The following is an 18,573-nucleotide window of genomic DNA, read 5'->3' on the forward strand; positions in this document are numbered from 1 at the left end:
ACCTGTTCTCTTCTTTTGTCCCAGTTCATGGCTAGAAGAAGATGATGACCCTGTTGTAGCTCGAGTAAATCGTCGGATGCAGCACATCACAGGGTTAACAGTAAAGACTGCAGAATTATTACAGGTACAAGCTGGTCCTTGAGACCATAGACGTTGGGAAGGGGGGATATCTGGCTAGATGCTCTTTCCAGGTACACACACTGGGTCTAGGAAGGCTTGCTTACTAAACAGTATAACTGCACTATGCCGTGAACATGGAGTGCTCTTGTGCTGGGGAAACCAGAATTCATAATATCTATTGTATTCAGCAGTTAACATGATATGGACAAATATTAGCTGAGCATCTATTGTGTGCTCAGGTACCATGCTGGGGTGAGGGATCAGTAGTAGTCATAGCAGCCTTAATCATAGCTTCTTCACTACCTAAGTTCAAATCCTAGAGTTATCTTCCAAAGTTATGATTCTGTGTCCTAGTCACTTGCACTTGGAGATAAGATAAAGTGTTCTGTGATATGTTGCTAGGAAAAATGAAAGGCCTGAACTAGTTTGCTGGTGAAGGAGGAATGTTTTTGTCCAAGTGCTCTCATTGAGATTCTGGCTTCTTGCCTTCATTTCCAAGGTGATCAGGAAGATACATGGTGGCAGCATGCTCAGAGGTTCTGAGTGGAGCTCCTTCACAGTGTGTTCTTGTGGGCACCAAGTTCAAGTCAATACTGGCTTTCTGTCTTCCGAACATCAGAACTCTTGGGTTCTTTTATAAAATTATGACCTGAGAAACTATCATAGAAGTTTCACTGGCCTCTTTCTAGAGTCCCTGGATCTCTGTTTGGCTAGAGTGTCTGTGCATTTAAGGATAGCATTCTTCATCTTTCAGCCTGGCATGTGGGTCTGACCAGCTATAGATTTCATTAGAATATTGATTGGAGGTCATTTGGGAAGGATTCTCTCAACCTTGACTTGGACATATCCAAGCAAAATAGCATTCACATTTCCCCCCCTCTTTTGGAATCTGCATCTGCAATCAGTAAACCGGTTTCAAAGGTCATCATAATGGATTTGTGTGAAATCCAACAGAGTTTTCAAAAACACAAGATTATAAACAGTGTATTTGTAAAACAGTCTTGTGAAAATTTTTTCATAATTTTTCAGTTCAACTCAACTTAGTGTTGTATGGTTTTAAAATAAGTTCTGCAGATCAGCAACACAACAAGGGACTTCTGCCACATTGCCTACTTTGCCTCCTATGCACTAGAGAACCACCATTTCAAGAAGATAGGAGCTCTTCACACTACATGCGTCACTGTTGACATTATCTTGACTTAAGTCTTCTTGGAGCAGGTTTTTGTTATTGTTTTAAGATTTCTGCCACTACTTTCTTTCACATCAGAGCCAATGTTCAGCACTCTCCTGGTCCTGAAGGACAGCAGTCTGCTTGATTGGCTGATTCTGTACCAGGGACCACAGGGCTGAGTGGACAGGACCTGTGCCTCTATTGCTGTCCTGGCTGGCTTCCTGTTTGCACTCTCTGTACCTCTGTCTCACCTTCAACCGTGGAAGACAGCAGCCTCTCGCTATGGACTGCCTTCTCTGCTCCAACCTTGGCTTCATCTGTCTGGCCTCTCGTTGTGTTTTAACTTAATCATCTGGTGTTTGAATATCTCAATTCTCATTGGAGGGCCCCTTAGAGTCAGGGCTCTTCTGGAAGATCTAGCCCACAGTTCCCAAGTGACTGAGATACTGATTTTGTTTGCATTCTTCCTCTGGGAACTATTATGACATTTTATTTGACAGCCAGTGGTGTTGTGAAAGCTTTGATCTTACCTGGTCTGGGGAACAGGAACCTTGATTTCAGCACCTGTTCCTGAGTACCCACTCTACAGGTACTGCTTGTGATATGATAAATACCTAGGCACCAGCAACAGCCTATGCACCAGGGCCCCTTTGGAAATGCTACCGTCTTTTGGAAAAGAGCTGGTCCTTCTGCTACCTGTCAACACTCTTAGCTTTAGTTGATGTGTTTGCTCTAGACCTTTTGGGAGCAAAAGGGCAATTAAGGCATTCTTATGAATGGGATGGGGACCTGTCTGATGGAGGAGGAGATGCTACACCTTCAGGATTCTCCAAGATTCAAGACTACTGGCTTGATGATGTCTTAGCCTACTAGGTGGTTCCTAATTTTATTTTTTCCTTCACTCTGGTCAGCATCATAAATACCCATGTCTTTCAAATGGCTGACTCTACCTTATGGCAACAAGGAATCCAAAATGTTCATATGCATACCTTCTCATAGGGATCAGTTTTGATATATAATTTCTTGTTATTAAAGGAATGAATCTGGGGACTTGAGTGTGCAGGGATGGTGAATTTGATTGCTGCAAACCCAGAAACTCCCACGACTTCTGTACTTGTTTGAGGACCATATTAAAGAGTGAAGGGACAATGGTTTTAGCACTGATCAAATATAATTGTCCAAACTGTTAAATGGTGAGCTAGCTATTGCAGTGCAACTTCTTTCATTGTCTGGGATCTCAAAGTTTAGTCACTTCATCCAAGGAGCAGATGAGTTAGAAAGTGCAGTCATGCTCTGCGGCCGCCACAACAAGCAGGGATGGAAATCTCTGGAGTTCATTGGCATGCTAGTCACAGCATGTCTAGAATTTTCTTTAAGGTCTTGTCTAGAATGGGTACCAAGAAAGGATAAATTTGTGAAAATATGTAATAGCATTTCCTCATAGACTCTCTCTAGCACTTCTCTCCCTAAAATAAATAAATGTGCCTCCAGCCCCAAGTACCTGATGCACAGGCCTCCTTATGTTCTTGACAGAATCTCAGGTAATCCTGGTGCAGAAATCTTGAAGGCTGAAGCAGTGGAATGACAGCGTATTTTCATTCTGCCATGGTTATTTACATCAAAATTTTAATTTTTGTAGACATGGAAAGATACACTGCCCAGATTTTGCATTTCATCATATTTAGCAAACATCATTTGTGCTCCAACTGGAGGATTTTTTTTCTTGTAATGTCCATCCTCCCTTTTCCTCCCATATCTGAAGATCTCCACTATTGCCAGTTTTGCAGCATCTCTCTTCTGACTGTTAGAATGGCCAAAAAAGATACACAAAAGATACTGATTTTGTGAGAACTAGTCACTGAGCCCTAAAGGTTTTTAGGGTTTCAGTAAAAAACAGTGACTAGCTATTCCTAGATAGATTTGTGGTGCCACTTGATTTATCAAGGGGATCATATCAAATTATGCATTTTCTTTTAAACCTTGTCTCTTATTTTAACTACTGAAGCTAAAGTAACTTTGTGATCTTGGATGTTAAATTGTGTCTACATACTATTCACAAAGGCATTGCAATTTCTAATCCAATTAGTGACACCCCGTAGTTGCAGAGGCTGCTGTGGTTTAGGTGCAGGCTTATTCTGGGAGTGCTGAGGTTTTATATACCAATTCTTGGTCACCTGGTAACTGGTCACCATGCCCTGCTGCTTCACTTGGGTGCAGAAGTGCTCAGTACAGTGCCCCACTTGGCCTGACCAAGAACTGCTGCTTAGAAAAGGAGGCAGGAGCAATACCAGACTCAGAGTAGCTCCAAAACTAGTGTTAAAAAAAGAAAAATCTCAAGTCAGGTATAGTGACATGTGCTTGTAGTTCCAGCTACTCAGGAGTCTAAGGCGGAAGGATGGCATGAGCCTAAGAGTTTAAGGTCAGCTTGGGCAATACAGTAAGACTCTGTCTCAAAAAACTTCCTCTTTGAGTTTGGTGTTGGCTTTTTTCTTGGATCATCTTCTCATTTCCTCCCAAACAAACTGGGTTCAGACCAGGGCCTGCCTCAAGAAGAGCTCCCTCTTGAGCCATCTGAGTATTCTTGAAGGGCTGGTGCTTCTCCACAGTGGCAGCCTGCAGGTCAGCCATCTTCTTCTTCTCAGGAAACCATTTATCCTCTTGGACACAGCTGTGGACATATTTGCAACACTTATTCTGCCTGTGCCAGCGAGACATGCTTTTCTTCTACCTGAGAGGGGATGCTCTTAGGGCATATGATTGTTTGGAGGCCTGGGGATGTGGTATCTCTGATAAGAGCCTGTTTATGCTGCTCACAAAATCCAATGCTGTTAAAATTTCTCACCAGGTTGCAAATTATGGAATGGGAGGACAGTACGAGCCGCACTTTGACTTCTCTAGGGTAAGACTGGTGGTCTCAGAGGGCCCCACTCTAATTGATTTGAGGAGGCTGGAGCTTCTAGCAGCATTTCAGCCTCCATATCACCCCCTCTCTCTCCCCCTTTCTGCCTCACCAAAGGAGACTCTTTGTTACTGGTGAAGCCCAGTCTGGAGCCACAGGGTCTGTGGAGTCCAGTGGAGCCTGCCCTAACTCTGTTACTCTTTGCTTTGATTCTAGAGCAAAGGACCTCAGTAGGTCTCTGTGAAAATTATTCCTTGTCCTGGCCAAAATTTCCTATATTGGATTGTCCTTTGTTCCAGGCTGTTTTGGGGAACACACACTTATTACCTTCCCCTGTCCCTTTGGCCCCAATCATTTGGGTGGTGGGTAAGTTGATTGCAAACTTGGGTGAAAGTTGTTGTCTGTTGCAGCGACCTTTTGACAGCGGCCTCAAAACGGAGGGGAATAGGTTAGCGACGTTTCTTAACTATGTAAGTACTGGGTCCAGGCCCACTTGTCCACTCTCACTTAATTTTATAGAACCATGAACAAGATGTTTTCAAGCATTTAGGGACTGGGAACCGTGTGGCCACATTCTTAAACTACGTGAGTATGATGTGCAGCTTATGGGCCCTAAGGGGACCGTGGGTCCAGAAAGCTCTCTTACATCCCATTCTCCTCAAAGCTGATGCCACCCGCTGTTGGCTAATGGTCCTTTTGTCCCTCAGTGCCCTTCTTGGCTGGAATAGAGAAAGTTGGTCTCTGTTCTCATTGTGTAGCCCCCAGCCCTATGACTTTATCCCTGGCTCCTATCCCCCCCACTTTTTTATTGTGATAATATACACAGAACATAAAAGTTATCATCTTAATCATCTCTAAGTGTACTTCAGTGGTATTAAATTCATAACGTTGTGTAACCATTACCGCTCTCCATCGCCAGAACTCCTCTCCTCTTGTAAAACTGAAACACTGTTCCTGTTGAACAGTAATTCCCGGGTCCCCTCCCACAGCCTTGTCAACCTCTATTCTGGTTTTGATGATTCACATAACCTCGAGTAAATGAACTCATAGAATAGTGTGTGTGTGTGTGTGTGTGTGTGTGTGTGTGTGTGTGTGTGTGTGTTGGGCTTATTTCACTGAGCACAATCTCCTCAAGATGCACGTGTGTTGTAGCATATTCTGCCTCCCATTTGATGGGCCCACTGCCACTCTGGACTTTTAGGATAAGTGCTCTGGAGGGATCCTCCCTTGGCAGCAGAGTGAGGATGTGGTCACAAGGTGCTCTTAGCTAAAAGCAGCCTTTGTTTCCCTACAGGCTGGGGGGCCCTCTCCCCACCTTGCTGCAAGAGCCTGCCCTAAAGAGGCATAGAGGCTGTCAAGGAACTTAAGGGACAGTTTATTTTTTCCTTCTAAGTTTGAACTGTGTGGTTATTGCATGCTGGGGGCTATGCTGTGGATAAGCTGGTGAGCAAGGACATGTGGATAAGCTGGTGGAGAAAGAGTCACTGTGGTGCTTGAGGTCTAACATGGGAGACTTACTTTAAACATAAGAGAAATGGTTATTTAGTTACTATGGGAACAAGTGCTGTGTAGAAGCGGCCCAGGCTTGGGGTTCAGAGAGAGCCTCCCTCGCGAAGTAACAGGTTGGCTGAGACTTAAAGATTGAATGGAAATTAACTGGTGGAACGTGTTTCTGGCAGAGAAGAGAATGTGTGTAAGCCCAGAAGAGCAAGGGGGCTTGAGATGTTGGAAAAAAGAAGAGGGCCAGTGTGTCTGGAAGGAGAGGCTAATGAGACGGGCAGGCCTTGGGGTTTCCCTGAGTTTGATCCCCAGGACTGGGGGAGTCAGGGGGGTTTCATCTTATTCATTTAGCATGTGTTCATTGAGTGTTCCTCAGTCGGTCTGGTTTGTGTCCTGTGGAAATATTTTTTAGTTCCAATTTTTATTAGGCAAAAAAGTAAGAGCCAGATGAGGAAGGAGTGGTGCTTTGGCAGGAGTCGAGGCACCCTCTGTGGGTGTGAAGGCAGTCTTGCTGCTCTGGATCTTGTGTGCAGTTTGTTTGGAGGCTCACTGTTGGGGAAAGCAGGGCCTCTAGAGTCTCAGTGTCCCCCTTCCCCCTAGAGGGCTGCTTTTGTGGGACAGCAAGGATTAGACTAGAGCAACAAGCTAGGAGCCAGAGAAACAGCCCATACAGGTCCTCACCTGCTAGTGGAAGCTGCGGGAACTTCTGGTCAGGCAGTTTGCTGGGCCCAAGCTGGGTGGGGATTCAAGGAGGAATGTTCTGATTATAGACTCAAATTGCTCCCATTTAGGGCTAGCCTGGATGTTGGTCTCCTGCTTTTGAACATTGTGGCGTGGAGGCCATGCTGGTGAACCACAGGGAGTAAATAGATGGAGAAAGAGTCTTGTTTGAAGGGCTGGCCATGAGCAGAGCCTCCCAGCAGTGCCACTCATGCTCACAGGAGGGCGATCTGTATACTTTGTCATAATTCTTGTGACTCACTTGCTCTGAGATGCTTGGGTAGAGGCCAAACTCTATGCCTTGTGTTCCCAGATGAGTGATGTAGAAGCTGGTGGTGCCACTGTCTTCCCTGATCTGGGGGCTGCAATTTGGCCTAAGAAGGTAAGTTCTGATTCTTGTGGGTCAGAGGTTTTAGATCTGACTGTGTCCCCAAGTCCCATTGCCAGGCCTACTTGACCATCACTGTGATGTGCCTTAGCCCCTTCCTTCTTGTACTTTGGACCTGTGGTCCCAGCTTCTAACTGGGGAGAAGGAATAGGGAGGGAAGTCAGATGGGTTTGTAAACATCCACCCACCATGAAGGGTAGGCATCTTTGGAGTCCCAGAACCCCGTTCCTCTGTACACAGGAGAATTGAAGGTGTTTTTGCTCAGGACAGGGGTTCTAGGGTGCTTGGGGTCAGGTCTCTGAGTCCAGTCTCTAAGGATATGTTCTGATAGGACATCTCTTTCCAGGGCACAGCTGTATTTTGGTACAACCTTCTGAGGAGCGGAGAAGGTGACTACCGAACGAGACATGCAGCCTGCCCCGTGCTCGTGGGCTGCAAGTGGGGTGAGTGGCTTGAGGGTGCTCTTGGCTGTGGTGTTCTCAGCCAGAGCTTTGATGGTGGGCCTTAGGCTCAACTGGGACACAACTGCTGAGACATAGCCAAGACTGTCTCCCTTCTGAGGGGTTTGTTTTGCTAAGCGGTAGTACCATTCAGTCTGGTAGCAGTCCACTTGGTTAAGTACTGAGACAGCTGGTTGAGAACACTCTCAGATGCCCAGAGAACTACAAGCACTGTAAGTCCAAGGCAGCTCTCCAGAGGAGCAGGCTCTGGCCAGGGCTCTGAGGGAGCAGAGGAGAGAGCTGGAAACAGAGAAGAGAAAACCCTTCCTCCTATCAGGCAGGTGAGGCACAGGCTTCATCCAGCATCATAGGTATGGGGGCTGCTGTCCTTGTCACTTGAGGAAAAGGAGACAAGAGACAAGGCTAGAGGCTGGGACCAAACTCTAGACACTGAATTTGACCCTTATTCTGGAAACAGCTGTCCAAAGGTGGTCACACGAGTTTGGGGGGGTAAATAGTTGGGGGGGGGGTAAATAGTAATAGCTTAAAAAAAAGTAAGAAAAAGAAAATGAAGTAGTTGCTGACTTCAGGAAGAAAAAGATGTACAAGAAAGAAACTTTAACTGTAATCTACTAAATGTCTCAAATGTAGCATTAAAGTGACATACATAATGATGTAAACACTGTATATTTTTAATTAAAATTCATGATTTAACTATATATGCTATTTTCACGATAAGCCTTATAGACAGTTTGTTCAATTAAGTACATGTACTGCTTTCTTTTAAGTTAAATTTTATTTAAAAATCTCTATGATGGGCTGGATCTGTAGCTCAGGGGCAGAGCAGAGCGCTTGCCTTGCACATGTGAGGTACTGAGTTCGATCCTCAGCACCTCATAAAAATAAATAAAGGCATGCTGTCTACTTACAACTATAAATTAAAAAAAAAAACTCGATGACTTCAGTGGTACACTAAAATAATTTTTTCTTTGTCACGAGAGAGCTTATATTTGAGGAACAGAATTGTGGTTTGTGTGCATTTGAGGCAGCATTAGGTGACAATGCTGTTCTAGCTCTGCTGCTCTGGTGCCACAGCACACAGACGTCCACAGGGCATGAGGCATCTGATAGCCAGGTCCTCTGCAGTGCAGACAGGCTTCCTCCTCCCCAACCTCTCAGCTTCTACCTTCTAGTTTCTAGTAACATCAGGCTGTTTGAGGTCTTTGACGCAAGACAGAGTGATCCCTGCCTTCATGACTTTCTCCTCCTGCTCCCACTTTCTGCACCCAACCTTGGTGTTACGTTTAGCTTCATATTCTAGCCCTGAGGTCTCCTCTTCCCTTACTGGTCACATGCTCTTTGACTCTGTTCCCATGACAACCTCCACACAGGTATCATGTCACTGGCAGAATTTTGTACAGTTACCTGTTTACTCATGTATCTTCCTTAGTAGCCCATGAACAACTTGAGGCCCGAGACCACGTCTTACTCAAGTCTGTTTCTCAGAGCACAGTGCAGGGGTTAGATATTAATTTTGGCTACTGAACTGACCAATGGGATTGTAACATACTTGCTTTCTGTTCACAGTCTCCAATAAGTGGTTCCATGAACGAGGACAGGAGTTCTTGAGGCCTTGTGGAACAACAGAAGTTGACTGACGTCCTTCTCTGCCCTTCTCCTTCTGGCCCCACAGCCCAAGTCATCTTCCAGCTCAGCATGACAGATCCCTTTGTATGTTCCAACTCCTATCAGGCGGGTCTTTGGAAGAGTCAATGTTTGTTTGGAGTGGAGAGAATACTGGGCTGGGTCCTGTGTGACCTCAGTCCCAGCCTCTGCATTCAGCCTGTGCCCTCTCTGGCCCCAAAGATAGCATTGGAGCAGCTGCAGCAGAGCCAGGCTGTCTAGCACCTAGCAAGGTGCCTTTGTACCTCAGATGTTTTAGATGTGAGATGTTTCATTGAACCAAAGTTCTGATACCTTGTTTACATGTTTATTTTTATGGTATTTTTATCAGTTGTGATTTTAACCAAAAAATAAAAATAAATAAATAAAATATCCCTGCCAGAAGCCTTAAAGAGCCTTATTTGGAATATTCTTTTAAGACCTGGGAGCTTTTACCATATTCCCCATTTTGTATGTGTTGCCTTGGTGCAGGCCGAGTCTGGGTGATGAATGTTTCAGCAGCAAAACCCTAGCTTTGGGTTCTGTTTCATTTTGTCGCTGTGACCAAATGACCTGACAAGAACAATTTTAGAGGATAAAGAGCATTTATTTGGTATTCACAGTGCCTGAATCCATTGCTCTTGGCCTAAGGGGAGGTAGAATATTATGGTGGAAGGATGTGGAGGAGGAAAGCAGATCAGGACATGGCAATCAGGAAGCAGAGAGCACTCTGTGCACCAGGAACAAAATATAAACCCCAAAGGTACGCCCCTAATAACCTATCTCCTCCAGCCACATCCTACCTGCCTACAGTTACTGCCCGGTTAGTCCACTTCAGGGGAGTAATGCACTATTTAGGTTAAGGCTCTCATAACCCAATCATTTCACCTCCAAACCTTCTTGCATTGTCTCCCACATGAGCTTTTAGGGGACACTTCATATCTGAACCATAACAGGTTCTAGACTGGGTTTAAACACTTGTGATAACTTAAATGTCCTTTTCTGGCAAGTCAAGGTAAATGGTTTCTCCTTGTCTCACAGATAATGGAGAGAACATGTATGTTCAGGATTGTGATGCTGTCTTTATGTGAAATTTATTATTTTTAAATTTTGAAAAATTTAAGATGTACATAGAGAATTGTTCATGGTGTAGGGATGTATCCTTTAGAATGTGAAGGGGAGCAGAGCACTTGTGTCACCAACCCCCAGCTGGAGACAGGAACTTTTCTATCAGTACCTTTGGTAGCCCCTCCCAGATCCCATCTCTTTTTCTACATCTGGCACCTTGGTGGTAACATCCTCTAGAGACTTACCGTAGTTAACTGTTCCTTGCTTATCTTTGTAGTTTTACTGCCTTTGCCTAAATCTCTGAATATGTAGCTATTTAATTTTCACTGATTTTGAGATTTTTATTAGTGGAATCAGACTATATACTTTGGAGTGTTTGGCTTCTTTTATTTGACATTGTTTTAAGATTCAACTGTATTGTGAGGTAATTTAATTTTCATAGTTCATTCAGTTTTGTTGTATATTGTAAGACTATACCATAGTATAGTCAATTACTGTTGATGCATTTGAGTTTGTTTCAGTCTTTGTATACTAGGAATAATGCTGTGATAAGCATTTTTATATATGATTTCTATTATGCATAAACACATTTTTTTTTAGAACATACAGCTAGGAGTAGAAATGTGGACTTTTAGTAGGTGTGTCTTCAACTTTACCATAAAATATGTTCCAAAGTGGTTTTATGCATTCTCACCAGAAGTGATTAAAGTTCTTGCTACCCCTCATATTCCAATATCTGGTATTGTCATGACAAATGTGTTTGCATTTTAGCTAGTGTGGTGTGGACTGAATGTTGGCCTCCCCCCATTATCCAAATTCCTATGTGGAAAACCTAACCCGAGGTGGGATGATGTTAGGAGTTGCAGCCTTAGGGAAGAAATTACATCTGGAGGATAGAGCCCTCCTGGATGGTGGTCTTATAAATGAGACCCCAGAGAGCTCTCTCTCCCCCTTTCTGCCATGTGAAGACACAGGAAGAAGATGGCTTACTATGAACCATGAGACAGGCTCTCACCAGACAGAAATTAGCCCATATCTCCATCTTGAACTTACCAGCTTCTAGAATTGTGAGACCAGTGTGTGGTATTTTGTTCTACAGTGGCACTGCTTGAGCCAGGACATGTATGCCATCATCTATTTTCACATGATTATTAATAATGAGCACCTTTCACATATTTATCAGTCATTTTAAGTCTTTTTCTTTTTGCCTCATAGAAATTTTTAATATATTATGCGTATAAGCACTTTGTTCATTATCTTTTCCCAATATCTTGTTTTGTGGTTTGTCTTTTTACTCTTTTAGCTCTGTCTTTTGATAAACAGAAACTCTTGATTTTATGCCAAATTAATCAAGCTTTTCCTTTTTGATTTATGCTTTTTAGGAGGGTTTTTTTTTCTTTTTATGTCTTAAAATATTCTTCTACACCCCAAGATCATGCATATATTTCCTAATTTCTCAAAGTTATAGAGTCCTTGTCTTTTAGTTTCATTTTCATCTGTAGTATGAAGTGTAAGTCTACTTAACATTTTTTTGTTTGTATTTTGTTAGCATCAGATAGGCTTATGCTACAGTAATAAGTAATCCCTAAATCTTGTTTTTTTCTCATAAAAAAAAAAAAGCACTGGGTCTAGGGCAACTCCCATCTAATCTCCTTCTAGTGGCTTCTAAGGGCAGAACTTAAAAGGGAACCAACTGGCAAATGCATCTGGGAAATGTAGTTTACAGAGTTCCAGCTCCAGTGTAACAAGAGAGAATAGAGCTTGGAGAGAAATAACAGAAAATGACTGGTGCTCAAGACAGGTTTTTTAAAATTTTATTTTGTTTTTTTTTCTTCTTGTTTTGAGTTTTTTTGGGGAACTTGTTGGATCTGTACAATGATGTCTTTGGTCAACTTTGGAAAATTATTAACCATTGTCTCTTTCAATGTAGTCTGTGTTCCTTCTGTAACTCTGATTAAATGTAAGTTAGACCATTCATGCTATACTTTTTATGTCTTAACCTGTCTTAAATATCTATGCTGTGTTTTATATCTGCTATATTTTCAAATAAGTTTATAGTTCTTATGTAGCTTATAAACTCTTCTTTGAAATGCATCTAGAACTTTTTCTTTAGGACTTAAAAGATATAATTTCAGTATTTTCTATATTGTACCATTTCTGTTAAAAAGTCTGCTGCCTTATCTTATTGCTCTTTTGAAAGTAATTTCTCCTCCATTTCTTCTTTGCTAGCTACTTTTAAGATTTTTTTCTCTTTATTTTGGTTTTCAGTAGGTCTTCTATATGTACCTAGTGTGGTATTCTTTTGTTATTTACCTTTTTGGCATTTACAGAGCTGATTGAATTTGTGGGTAGATGTCTTTGGTGAGTTTTGGAAATTTCTCAGATGTTATATCTTCAGGTAATATTTCTGTCCCATTTCTCCCTCTCTTTATGAGACTCCAAAATCTGGATGTTAAAAACTTTTCAGTATTTTATATATATCCTATTCTCTCTTGTGTCTCACAGCCCTTTTCCTCCTTGCTCTTCAGACTAGATATTTTCTTTTGATCTATATTGCAATTTATTTATCTCTTCTGCTAAACCTATGAAGTTCTTAAATATCCTTTTTTTGTAAGAAGAGGGAAGGTGCTGAGAATTGAACCCAGAGCCTCAAACATTTTATTGGATTCAATTATCAGGGGAATTTTTCTGTGTTTTTTTTTTCATATTTTCCCCCAATGAAACTGTTACTTGAAAATTCTTAAGTTCTTATCTGATAAATCCATGATTTAAATTTCCTGTGGCTCTCCTTATCTCTCTTTATTTTTTAACATTTGTTCTTTTTAGTTATACATGATAATAGAGTGTATTTTGATATACATGGAGTATAACTTTACCATTCTTGTGGTTGTACATGATATGGAGTTACACTGGTCACATGTACATAAATGAACAAAAGAAAGTAATGTTGAATTCATTCTACTATCTTTCCTATTCCCATTTCCCTTCCCTTCCCTTTACTCCCCTTTGTCTAATCCAATGAACTTTTATTTTCAACTCCCTTATTTTGTGTTGGCATCCGCATAACAGAGAGAACATTTGGTCTTTGGTTTTGGGAATTGGCTTATTTCACTTAGCATGATAGTCTCCAGTTCCATCCATTTACCAGCAAATTCCATAATTTAATTTTTATTTATGGCTGAGTAATATTTCATTGTGTATATATTCCACATTTTCTTTATCCATTCATCTGTTGAAGGGCACTTAGGTTGATTCCATAGCTTAGTGATTGTGCATTGAGATGCTATAAACATTGATGTGGCTGCATCACTGTAGTATGCTGGGTTTAAGTCCTTTGAGTATATGCCATGGAGTGGGATAGCTGGGTTAAATGATGGTTCCATTCCAAGTTTTCTGAGGAATCTTCATATTGCTCTCCAGAGTGGTTGCACCAATTTGCAGTCCCACCAGCAATGTATGAGTGTACCTTATTCCCCACATTCTCACCAATATTTATTGTTACTTGTATTCTTGATACTTGCCATTCTGACTGGAGTGAGATGGAATCTCAGTGTAATTTTAATTTGTATTTCTCTAATTCTGTGGCTCTGTTTCTATTCTGTCCCCCTCCCTGATTTCTGGTAATTTGGTCCACTCTATTGGCATGCACGGTAGTTTTTTCCTGAATGCTGAACTCTATGTTGAACCTCTTCGGCAAAGGGCTCACACTTTCCTCTAATGAGGCAGAGTGGACCTTACTACAATCAGGGCCTGAGCTTACTGAAAGACTGGGTTGTGGTTTTCATTAAGACTACTACTGCTGTACGTCTCCCCGCTTACAGGATGTGGCCTTCCAGGGGTTTTCCATGTGACAGCCACTGTGCTCACTGCATCTGTCCCCAGTGGCAGTTCCTCAGCTCTAATCTTTGTATCCTCAGTATCTAGACTCTGACCTCAAAATTCATTCTCCTTTTCAGAGAATTTGAATTTTTGAATCTGAGCCAGAGATCTTAGATCTCTGCTTAGCATCTTAACCTTTCATTCTGCACAGCTTCGGGTTTCACAGAATGTCTTAATAAGTAACCAGGCTGAACATTTGGCTAAATTTTCTACCAGTCCTATTTAATGTTCTGATAAACTAGAGTCTTATTCTTGTCTTTCAATGCCCTTCCATACAGCCAAAATTTCTGTTGGTTTCTCTGCCTTTTAGAAGTTGCCCATTGCTCTGGGTCCTCATTCTTAACCCATTCCTAGAAACACTAAGTGACTTTAGAATAAAAGAAGCTGTAGACTTTTGACACGCTAATGCAAAATTTATCCTTCTCCATGATTATGATACTCTTGCCCTTTTTAGTAATCGAGGCCTTCAAAAAGACTTTTAAGAGATTTTTATTCAAATTTCATGATTTTTTTTTTAATTTTTGTGGGATTTTTTTTTTTTTTTGGCATGAAAGCAGCCTACTATAAGATATTCCATCTTGGCAGAAAGTGGAAACATAGCATTTTTAAAAAAGATTATTTTTCATATAAAATAAAATACAGATACTGAAAACCTTATCTTTAATGTCTTCCTTTGCCACATGGTATGACAAAATGTTCTATGTTCATTTGAACATTTTTTTTTTGCACTAAACATGTAACCAGCCATTAAGGAGTCTGTTATGTGTTGTTGTCTGCTCCCAATTCCCAGCATGATCCTGGGATAGAAAGGGTATAGCATCTATCTTACAGACAGGTGCAGCTTCCAGTAGCCCTTATTAACCTTCTTAGATTGGCATTAACTGTTCAATATAGCAGTGTGCATTTGGACTGTATTAGGGATGCTACAGTCTATTATTTAATAAAACAGCTCTTCATAATAGGTAATGTAGAAGCTGAAGGTCAGAAGTGTTAATGTCACCATGGTCACGTAAAGTCTCATGACCAGTAAGTGGAAGGCCTGGAAATCAAACCCTAATTTGGAAGTTTTCCAAAGCCTTTGCTCTAAAATAAATATATTTTCATTCATTCAACAGTTATTAAAGGTCTGATGGGAAAACAAAGATAAATACTGTCTTCACCTTTAAAGTATTAAGAGCAATGGAAGAGACTCTTAAATAGATAAGTGAAAAGCGAGAGACCAGGTAACAAGAGCGCCTAGTGATCAGGGAGCATGGTGGAGTGGGGCTCTGCTTCACCCAGGAAGTAGGCGCTGTGCCAAGAGCCCTAGCACTGGGTCTTGAGGTGCGAGTAGCTGCTGCTACTCTCTCTGCTAGCCCAGTTGAAAATAAAGAGTTCACTGTGAAAAATTCTGTCCTACTCTACTGCTTCCCATCCCCAGTCCCACTCCCTAGAGGAACCTCTTCCAACTGTCCTTTTTATTGTGCTGACTATAAATCATAAAGCTTATAAAGTGCTATTTCTTGATTCTTCTACTTTAGAAATTTGAGAATCATTTAACTTGTATTCTCTATCTCCAATTGCACCTCCTCTGGGCTCACGCGATCCTCCCACCATGGTTTCCCAAGTATCTGGGACTCCAGGTGCACCAACTGGCCTGGCTTCCTTTGTCACTTTCTGATAGTCATGGCCCTCTCCTTTGCCTGGCAACATGAATCTCTGTTTTGTTTGGTAAATCTAAGATGGTATCTCTGACATTCTGGTAAATGAGATGAAGATCTAGACTAGCATTTGACTAAATGACTGGTCATCATGGTTAGCCAAGTTGACAAATAAACTTAACTATCACACACCCTTTTAGCTCTCTGCTTAGCATCTTAGAATCCTTTGGAGTTTGAGTAAGCTGATAAGTTGCCTCTAAAAGTTGAAAACCCAAATACTATGCTTCTTAATTCTGTTGAATTTATTGTCATTATAATGATGTAGCTAATCATACAAAGGAATCTGCGCCTTATTTGTTGAATAAAATACGTATTAGTATTCAAGAGCTACCATAACAATGCCACAGACGGGGTGGCTTAAATAACAGAAATTTGTTTTCTCATGGTTCTGAAGGCTGAAAATCCAAGTTCAAGGTGTCAGCAGGTTCTATTTCTTCTGGGACCTCTTCCCTTGACCTGCAAATGGTTGCCCTTTGGTCTCTGAGTTGTCTGTGTTCTAATCTGCTCTTTTAAGGGCAGCAGTCTTATTGGAGTAAGGGCCAACCATGGGACCTCATTTTACTTTACTTACAACTTTAAGGCCGTGTCTTCAAGTACAGTCGCATACTGTGTTAGGACTTCAAAATACAAGTTCTGGTGGAACACATAAAGCTACTAGGAAGTTTATTAGCTCTGAAATACTGTTGAGAATATAATAAGCAAAATAAGTTTCCTTACTAATTTTTTTGCATTACAATTCTTATTACATGTATACAGCACAATTTTTCATATCTGGTTGTATATACAGTATATTGACACCAATTTGTGTCTTCATACATGTACTTTGGATGATGATGTCTATCACATTCCACCATCATTGCTAATATACCCCACCATGAGTCTGCTTCCTTATATCAGAGAAAGCATTTGGCATTTTTTTTTAAAGGAATTTTTTCCTGCTCTCATATTTTTTTTCTTTTTTTTTTTTTAGAGAGTGAGTTTTTTTTTAATATTTATTTTTTAGTTTATGGTGGACACAGCATCTCTGTTTGTATGTGGTGCTGAGGATCAAACCTGGGCCGCACGCATGCCGGGCAAGCGCACTACCGCTTGAGCCACATCCCCAGCCCTGGCATTTGATTTTTGGGGATTGGTGAACTTCACTTAGCATTATCTTCTCCAATGTCATCCATTTACCTGCCAATGCCATGATTTTATTCTCTTTTATTGTTGAGTAAAATTCCATTGTGTATATATGCCACATTTTTTTTTTTTTATCCATTCATCCACTGAAGGGCATCTAGGTTGGCTCCACAGTTTAGCTATTGTGAATTCTGCTGCTGTAAACATCGATGTGACTGTGTCCCTATAATATGCTGTTTTTAAGTCCTTTGGGTATAAACTGAGGAGAGGGGTAGCTGGGTCAAATGGTGGTTCCATTCCCGGACTCCTTATTCTTTATACATGAGACATAACCCAGCATGAACAAACATCAGATTATTAAGAATGTTTACATAAGAGTAATTGTGTAAACAGTTATAGTGAATATCACCATTGTATATCCACAAGATACTACTTTTTAAAATGTAAATAAATAGATCAGTAGAGTGGAAGAGAGGGAACAGGAAGAGGGAAGAGAGGGAGGGTAAAAGTTAAGTACTGGGGACTTAGTTGGACCAAACTATACTCCATGCATTTATGATTATGTCAAAATGAATCTTAATGTTATATATAGCTATTATGAACCAATAAAAAATAAAATTATACATAAGAAAGTAATATCCTAACAATAGAATTAAGTTCAGTATTATTGACATAAAAAGGGATATATAGACTATCTTGTAAAATTGTCACTAAATTGGAAAAAAATGGTATTTGACATGAAATATTTTTAAAGCCATGGATCTAATAAGGGAAAAAATATAGCAGGGATTTATATAAGGATGAAAAAGTCATTATTTATTCCACTAAATAATTATGCCACATAATTTTATAATATTAATATGGAAAAATTTTGTTTCTATGACTTCAAATAGAGCTTCTTTTAGTATTGCACAAAGGATATATAATGGTGAATTCATTAAACAGATGGACTATTTGCTTGTTCTAAAAGCTACTTTAAAAACACAATTGGCAGGAGATGGGGATGTGACTCAAGCGGCATGTGCGGGGCGCTGGGTTCGATCCTCAGCACCACATAAAATAAAATAAAGATGTTGTGTCCACTGAAAACTAAAAGTAAATATTAAAAAATTCTCTCTCTCTTAAAAAAAAAAAAGCAAAAATAAAAAACATGTGGCGGAACACACCTATAATCCCAGCAGTTTGGGAGACAGGGAACAGGAGAATTGAGAGTTCAAAGCCAGCCTCAGCAACTCAGTGGAATCCCCTAAATAAAATCACAATAGGGCTGGGGATGTGGTCGAGTACCCCTGAGTTCAATCCCAGGAACCAAAAAAATTAAAATAAAAAATAAAACACATGTGAATCCTGACAGGCATCAAGATCAAATATAATCAAGGCACTTCAACAATTAAAGATATTTGACAAATATTAAAAGATATAACATCAAATGACAAATTATAATATCCTGAAATAGAAAGCCTCTTGGTGCAAATAGATTACAAATTTTTATGCAACTTCTCTTTATGGGATGATATTTTTAATCAGATAGAAAAAGTTAATAAAGGTTTATAATTAAAAAATGACTACATACAAAACTGCATGCTTAATAATAAATAGGCTTATCCTTTTGCTAGTAGCAAATGAAAGTAACTCTGAAATTGATTAATGTAATTCTTTAGCAAGAGAGATGAATGTACTTGAACAAAAAAGAAAAAATTAGAAATGAACAAATCACCAGACGAGTTTATCAATTATTGTGGTAAAAGTGTTTATCAAATAGAAATTAAAGAGATTATATCTAGAGATGGAGATATGAAAAATCAAATGAAGTTTATTCAGATTTTGAATTATTACCTGGAAAAAAAAAGATATTTTCTCTGACTTTTACTGACTTGCCTTTTAATAGTCCAATGGTTTAAATC

At 40.5% G+C, this 18,573-nt stretch overlaps 1 protein-coding gene across 7 annotated transcripts in view; it reads left to right on the forward strand.

Moving 5' to 3' along the window:
• The window catches only part of P4ha2 (prolyl 4-hydroxylase subunit alpha 2), a 32,367-nt gene extending 23,062 nt beyond the window's left edge, over positions 1 to 9,305 (forward strand). For 6 of the 7 annotated variants that reach the window (XM_013363103.4, XM_013363102.4, XM_021733595.3 and 3 more), the window contains 6 exons: positions 25 to 124; positions 4,137 to 4,190; positions 4,710 to 4,775; positions 6,724 to 6,792; positions 7,145 to 7,241; positions 8,826 to 9,305. In XM_013363103.4, coding sequence (XP_013218557.1) covers positions 25 to 124; positions 4,137 to 4,190; positions 4,710 to 4,775; positions 6,724 to 6,792; positions 7,145 to 7,241; positions 8,826 to 8,896 — 457 coding nt within the window. In that variant the 3' untranslated portion in view covers positions 8,897 to 9,305. Of the gene's footprint in view, positions 1 to 24; positions 125 to 4,136; positions 4,191 to 4,600; positions 4,661 to 4,709; positions 4,776 to 6,723; positions 6,793 to 7,144; positions 7,242 to 8,825 lie in introns of all 7 variants that reach the window. The other variant, XM_013363104.4, reaches the window with a different exon arrangement.
• Positions 9,306 to 18,573: the final 9,268 nt, after the last annotated feature.

Source organism: Ictidomys tridecemlineatus, chromosome 1, assembly GCF_052094955.1.
Source record: "Ictidomys tridecemlineatus isolate mIctTri1 chromosome 1, mIctTri1.hap1, whole genome shotgun sequence".
Lineage (NCBI taxonomy): Eukaryota > Metazoa > Chordata > Mammalia > Rodentia > Sciuridae > Ictidomys > Ictidomys tridecemlineatus.